Source organism: Pteropus alecto, unplaced genomic scaffold, assembly GCF_000325575.1.
Source record: "Pteropus alecto unplaced genomic scaffold, ASM32557v1 scaffold101, whole genome shotgun sequence".
NCBI classification, from domain to species: Eukaryota; Metazoa; Chordata; class Mammalia; order Chiroptera; family Pteropodidae; genus Pteropus; species Pteropus alecto.
Genome location: NW_006432945.1, coordinates 3723154 through 3730089, shown reverse-complemented (window position 1 = coordinate 3730089; position 6936 = coordinate 3723154). Strand labels below are relative to the sequence as shown.

Below are 6936 nucleotides of genomic sequence, written 5' to 3'. Positions count from 1 at the left end.
TTAAGTTTACCATATCTTGGTTCCAATATTTATTATATTGACAGGTTAGCAATACTGGGATAAATAAGTCATATTTTCTCTTACAGAAAATTGTAATGATACTATTGCGTAAGATTAAACACTCTGAGGATTTCACAGAAATGTCAGAATTTAAACAGACAGTAACCAGAGTCCTTGTGGCCAGTGTGAATGACCTCTCACATCTGTCAATGCTCTGGGCCAGATTTCTACAAACATCTGCATGACAAAAACAATGCCATTAACATCCAATCATGTGAAAGCCTAGGCATCACCTAGCTTCAAACAAGTCTCCACTGAATGTGGTTTTCAACTGCAAGAAAAGGAAAATGGAATATTCTTTGGCTCTTCCCGCCTAGAAATAACTCCTGACCTGTCACTGAGCAAGAGTCCTAACTCTGTGGACGGTGGACTAACTGCTTTCCTCCTGCGACATTGTGACTGAGTTTGCAACAGAGGACCTGCAGCCGTGCACATGAATTTTACGTTCATGCCTGGGTGCCAAGGAAAGGAGGGCTTCTCCGTTGGCACAAGACTGTACCGCCGGCCAGCCGAATTCTGCTCTCCTGGAGCTGACATGCTCTTCTGGACACCTGAACATTTTGTAAGACACTACGCCTGGTGATATCCCCCCCAAACTCTCAGAAATGAGATCTGAGGGAAGTCACGAAAAAGTCACACCAGTGTTGTAGGAACAAACATCGGGAGAGCACAACGCCTAGTTATGAAACAAACACCTTGCACACAGTAATTCCTGTAAATAACAGCGTATTTGCTAGAAGCACAACCGTGGCCATTGCACAACTTTGCTAAAAGCCATTCTCACTCCACTTCCCTTAAAGTGACCATGACAGTGGCAGCGGAGGAGGTGGCCCTACCCCACCCACCCAAGGAACAGATACTTGTTCTGCATGACTCTTAATGGTGGGCGTCCTGGTTTTTGTAGAATCCATACGAAAGGCAGGCAGGGCCCTAACGTGGGGCCATCTGGAGAATCCAAGAATGGCTGGTATGTTAAGGCCTAGATCCTGGAGTTGAGGCAAAAGATGCCCTTGCTCTGGTCCGAAGTCCACTCAGGGCAGAATGGAGAGGCCCAGCTGGGCCACTGAGCCCTCCCGCTTCCAGGGGTCTTTGCTGCTGGGATTTGAGAGGTGCACAGGGAGTCAGATCTCCAATGGCTGCAGGGTTTTGGATGTAGAAGGAGGATTTGATGAGGACTCCCCAGTTGTCCCCATAACCACGGCTGCTTAGCTCTGCAATGTTCCTTCTTTTATCTGTTGGATAAAAAGATTTCTTTCATCTTCTGGAGTCCGCCCGTTCTGAGCTCGGACAATACACGTGGGCCGATGAAGGTTGAGCATGTATATCAAATGCTGCTTCTCATTCTTGAGTTCTTCAATTTGGGCCTTCAGTTCTGCATTCACACTCTCCAGCTTCTCTGACTCCTGGGGGACAAGCGACAGAGTTATTAGGAATAGAACCAACATCCAGCAAGGCGGGGAGGGGGTGGCCAGGAGGTGGGGCAGCACCTGGGACATGTCGGGGCTCATCAAGCTGGGAATGGCCTGCAGAGGAAAGCCATTGGACTCCTGCTACAGTGCCCCACAAAGCAGGGACAGCAGCATTAGGTTTGGGAGAATCCAGACCCTGGAGAAGCCTTTAAACTTAGAGGCTTCTTCAGAGATGCCTTCGAGTTTGCACTCAAGACTAAGTCGGGTTGTGACTCTGATAGTAATGAAGCTGCAACAGAACCAAGCGCTCAGAGATCTCCTCTGCATGAGTCCAACAGCCCACATGCAGGTCATCTGGACTCGCAAGGGCCTTGGCGGCTGGGGAGAAATTCAGACTCATGGTGCTTAGTCTTTTGTGAGTCACTAATTTCATTGAGATGCCCGTCTCCCCAGAAAGAATACATATGGCAACACACAAAATGTCTTAATTTTCACTGACTCCCTACAGCAATCAACAGAACGCTTGGGGGACCTGTGGAACCTGCGTGAAGACTCTGCCCTGGCCTGTCCACACTTAGGGGAAGGGACATGATCACTGGCAAGACTGCACTGTGGGCCACCTCGCCCACCACAGATTCAGTTCCCTTCAGGACGGGATGCTGCCTGAATGCAGCCAGGAGCTCACACTATTGGATGAGCCAAGAAGAAGGGCTGCAGAGTTAAGAACTACACGGGAACACCAAAAAAAGTGTAACCACTGCTTGTGGATTAAGGAAATAACTTGTTTGAAGCGATTAATTAAAGGCTTTTCATAGTGAGCCAAATGAGAGCTGGCAGCTTCGTCCGTCTCTCAGGAAAACGAGCAAACCTCTTTAACTGCGCTGACATATCCTGCAGCCTGGAAGCTGCTGGACTTGTACAGACTGGCCGAGACTGCTGTGATTTTTAATTCACACACCTGCTTTTTACACATCCAGAGCCACATTCATTGTGCTAACAGCTTTGTTACCTCTTCATTTAGCCACTGGCATTTCTGCTACCCAGCTACAACGCCCTTCTTGGGGAAAACACTTCTGGGTAGGGGGCTTTTTAACTCCCCTTCCGACAGTGACATGAGGTCGGTGGGGGACGGGCATGAGCAAGAGGAAGGGGCGAGGCGAGAAGGCGCTCACTTTCTGCAGGCACTCTGTCTTCTCTTTCTTCTTGTTTCGGCACTTGGCAGCTGCGATCTTATTTCTTTCCCGTCGCCTCTTTTTCCTTTCATCTTCTTCAGGGGCTACCTGTCCGATTCAAAAGGCACGTGCTTAATGGGAGGCAAGAAATGCAGCCCACCTCAAATACACTGCCCTTTATTGCCAGCAAAAACTGGCAAACCAGGGGAGTCCTGATGCTAGAGGACCCGGAAGGAGTAAAGCCCCAGCCTTCTGCATGAAACCTCTCCCACACATGTGCCCTTGAGAACGAATGATGAAAAGCAAAACCTGTTAGTTTAAATTATATTGGCAATATTGGTAAATTAAAATCTAGCTTATTTTAAAAATGCATTTTGAAATAAGAGTTTGATATTCAAATTGATAATCACAGCGGTCATTTAGATCAGGAAACAGATTCTGCGTGGTTAATACGTTCTTTCCCCTAGAACCAGGAATGGGTTCAAGAACATCACCGCGCCACCCTCTTCCTCTGCCTCTTTCATTCAAGACCCAAGGGCAGCCCCATTCGTCTCCATCTTCCTTCGGAGCACCAGAGCACCTCCTTCCTGAATTCAGGAGAAGCCTGTGGTACTCCTAGAGAAGAGGAACTCAAGCCTGTTCCCAAACAAAGTGGCATTACAGCCTACGGCTTGGTGCCAAAGGTGGATGGTGAACTAGAACCATCCACTGATTCATCCTCCAATTAAATACTGATCTCTTCCTCTCTGCCCACTCCAAGCCAGCCCCAGGGCTCCACAGAGAACAAAACCCTGTCCTGTTTTAGGATCTGATCCTCTGCAAGTTCACTCGGATCTGACTTGATCGGCGAAGTTCGGCTGCTGGACCTGGCTTAGAGTTCAGAGTCCAGCTGGGGTGAAGCACTCGTGGTGGGCTGTGTGGGTGATAGTTAGGCTGCTCATATCAAGACTTGTCGTGTCACTTGTCACTGCTCTAGACAGTGGAAAAGGGCATGGGAACCAGACCTCAAACCAAAGAGACCCTGGCTTGCCATAATCAACACACATCTGACTTAATACTCATCCTTTTGGATTAGATGACACTGACTTTGCTTGGACTGAGATGGAAGGCCTTGCAATTTAGAAAAACAAAGCCCAAGAGGGAAATAAGGTGAGAGAAATTCCATCTTTTACATCCTGGATCAGAGAACCACACAGGCAGAAATTTGGGTTTAGACTAAACTGTCTTTAATCCTAGCTTCACCACCTGTGAGACCTTGAATAAGCTACCATGCTCTTCTGATCCTTGAATAAGGTACCATGCTCTTCATAGGGCCCAGCCAATGCCCCTCTTTGTAAAATGAGATCAATAATCTCACCTACCTAATAGGATTGCGATGAGAGTCAAATTAGTGAACATATGTAAAGTGTTTTGTACAGTGTTTCGCTTATAGTCAGCACTATGTCTTCTTCTTCTTCTTCTTCTTCTTCTTCTTCTTCTTCTTCTTCTTATTATTATTATTATTATTATTATTATTATTAACCTCACCATTGGTGTCTTCATCAAGAACTCAGCAACTCTAGTATTTCCTTTACAACCCTACAGATATGCTTTGGATAGGTAGGGGAGAATTTGGGGTTTTCTCATATGACGAAGTACTAGAAAGTAGAGCAAAACTCAGAGTCACACACTCAGATGTGGAAAAGCCTTTCTAAAGGCCATTTAATTCAGTCTCCTCAGTTTATTAATGTGGAAATGAGGAATTCAACCAACAAATAATAGTAATAGTGGCCAGTACTAATGTGCCCAGGAATCACCAGCTCCTGGTCAGTAGACCAGCAGGCTACAAAATCCAGATGTAAACCCAGGCCTTCGGCTCATCCTGTGTCCTCTCCGTGCTAAAGTGACCCGAACGCACAGGGTGCCTATGGGTTTCACAGGCTCCGTGTCTCATTTTAAGTTGAGAATTACAGCAACCAAGGGGACCAGAACATTCAAGTAGGTCAGTTGGTGCATACTCTCTCCAGGAGGAAAATCTGCTTGTTAAACTGACCTATCTAACATCAGAAGGTCATTTGATGAACACAGGATTACAGATGGGTTGGGTGGCTTTAAGAAGTGTTTCCACAAAGCAGGTTGTCTGCTTCTTCCTTTGGAGAACCCTCCAACTATCCTTCCAAAATGTTCTCCTCCCTTCTACGGGGATCCTACTACTTCCATTGCATCCTATTATCTCAGGATATTTAATTAGAAAATTAAAAATTCCCTTGAGTGTCCCATGATCCACCCTGCACTGTCCAGTATTGCACTGGGTACCTATGACCTCCCCTCAGGTTGGTTAGGGCCCAGCCAATGCCCCTCCAATGCCCCTAATGATGCCTTATGGATGGAGCATCACACGATAGTCCCAACTATCAGTCACTGAGCTATCACTCAGCTCCTCTGCTGGACCCTTAACAAATGTAATCTCATTAACCCTTAGATCAGTCCTATAGTGAAGTTATTATTATCCCCACCCCCCTTCTAGAGCATCATATTCTTAACAAACTTCCTTTAAAACCCAGTTCCTTTTTGGCCAGTGCCACTATTCCTTGCCCAAAGGCAATGTTCATGCCAGTTAAGTAAGCGTGAAACACCCCCATCTTGTACCCATGTGGCTTCCCATCTCACTCTGAGTAAAGCCATATCTATATAACAGTCCATAAGACCCAGCATGATCTGCCTCCCACCCCATTACCTCAGCTCCTCCCTTGTTCTCCACCCACATGGACCACCGCTACTCCTCGTATGCACCAAGCACACTCCCCACTCAGTGTCCTTCTTCTGGCTCTTTTGTCAGCTACTCAGGCCCCTCCTTCTCCTCCTTCGAATCCCTTCTCAAAGGCCATTCTATCGGTGAAAGCTTTCCTGACCTCCTGATTTAAAACAGCACCCCCACCTCTACTCCGCTCTCAGTTCCCTTTTGTTGCTTTATTTTTCTCTTCTGCCTGTTGCTCATATTGCGGATTCACTTCTTTTGTGTATTTTCTGTCTCCTCCCAGTAGAAAGTAAGCTTCCTGAGGGCAGTGATTTTGTTTTATTCGTGCTGCAGCCCCCTTCCTAGAGCACACCTGGCATGCGGTAGGTGTGCAGGTGTGCGATAAGCGCCAAAGGAACGGACACTTGTGACAGAACCTACCTGGGCTTTCGTGACTGACATCTCGAGAGGTCTGCTGCTGACAGTGACTGACTCCAGGGCCGAGGACATCCGGTGGCAGAGGTGCTTGTTCTGGATGGCAAACCTCAGCTCTTCCTTGACAAAGGGTGTCAGGTTAGCAAAATCCTCAAACACCAGTGACCCAGGAGGGGACAGGCAGGGGACGATGGCAGAGGCACTGACTTCCGAGGCAGAGACCTGGCCTGGGTGTTGAAGCATCATTTTGCTGAAAGACACATCGAAACCCAAACTACTTCAGGGATTTGGGAGCAGTGGGACCAAGTTCTCCCACACCTGCGACCTCCAACCCAAGCCCCGACCCAGGCAGAAGTCCCGTCAGCCCTCAGCTTCTTCTCTCTTTTTTTTTTTTTCCATTTCATGCCACCCTCAGCTTGAGTAAAACAGGTTCTTAAAATATACAGCTCAGTGATATGGATAAAATGCCTATTGAAGTTTATCAGGGGTGGCATTTCAGGCTATTTTGAATTCACAAAAGCATTAGTTTGGGCTGGTGTGCATAAATGCAAATGTAGCCTCAAACAGTAATGAAAGAGGAAGGACATTAAGATAAAAAAAAAAATTAAAAAAATAAAAAACCACAGCGAAACTATTATGTAACTCCATTTCCAGTCTCTTTTTCGAAAAGGAACTTGGTATCTGAAATCAAGTTAGATCTGTCAATCAGTGGAAGTTTACAAAGCAAAGAGTGGGGGACTCCTGAATTTAGCAAATATATCTTAACTTCTGCCTTAGGAAGTCGGATCCAAGTAAATGAGAGTGAGGATGGTGACTGTGGTAGGTTTGTTTCTTTGAGCCAGCAGGGGATGAGAGATGGGGATACAGGTGACAAGGGACTAGTAGCCCCTTTGTAAAGTTGAGGTTAGTGAAGCAAAGACCTCAGAGTAAAGAAAAGTGAGGTGCTAAGAACTTGGACCTCGTCTGGAGGACTTGTTCAGCCCTGTAGTGTCTGGAGAGACTTGGTCTGGGGGCCAAAGGGGAGCAGGACTGGTTCTGGCACTAAGGAGCAGTGCGACCTGAGCTCTCTCAGTCTCAGTCTTCATCTGGCAAATAGCTGAGAGCTTGTGCAGCACAGGGACTGAGTCTCCTGTCGCTCTGTCCC

The 6936-nt window shown here is 47.0% G+C and overlaps 1 protein-coding gene across 2 annotated transcripts in view; it reads right to left on the bottom strand.

Annotated features, from left to right (window-relative positions):
* ATF3 (activating transcription factor 3) overlaps window positions 1-6936 on the bottom strand; it is a 12183-nt gene continuing 5247 nt past the window's right edge. For both annotated transcript variants that reach the window (XM_006907708.2, XM_025043959.1), the window contains exons 2-4: window positions 5799-6042; window positions 2642-2749; window positions 1-1463 (exon numbers count right to left, since the gene is read on the bottom strand). In XM_006907708.2, the coding sequence (XP_006907770.1) occupies window positions 1266-1463; window positions 2642-2749; window positions 5799-6038 (546 nt within the window). In that variant the 5' untranslated portion in view covers window positions 6039-6042 and the 3' untranslated portion in view covers window positions 1-1265. The remainder of the gene's footprint in view (window positions 1464-2641; window positions 2750-5798; window positions 6043-6936) is intronic.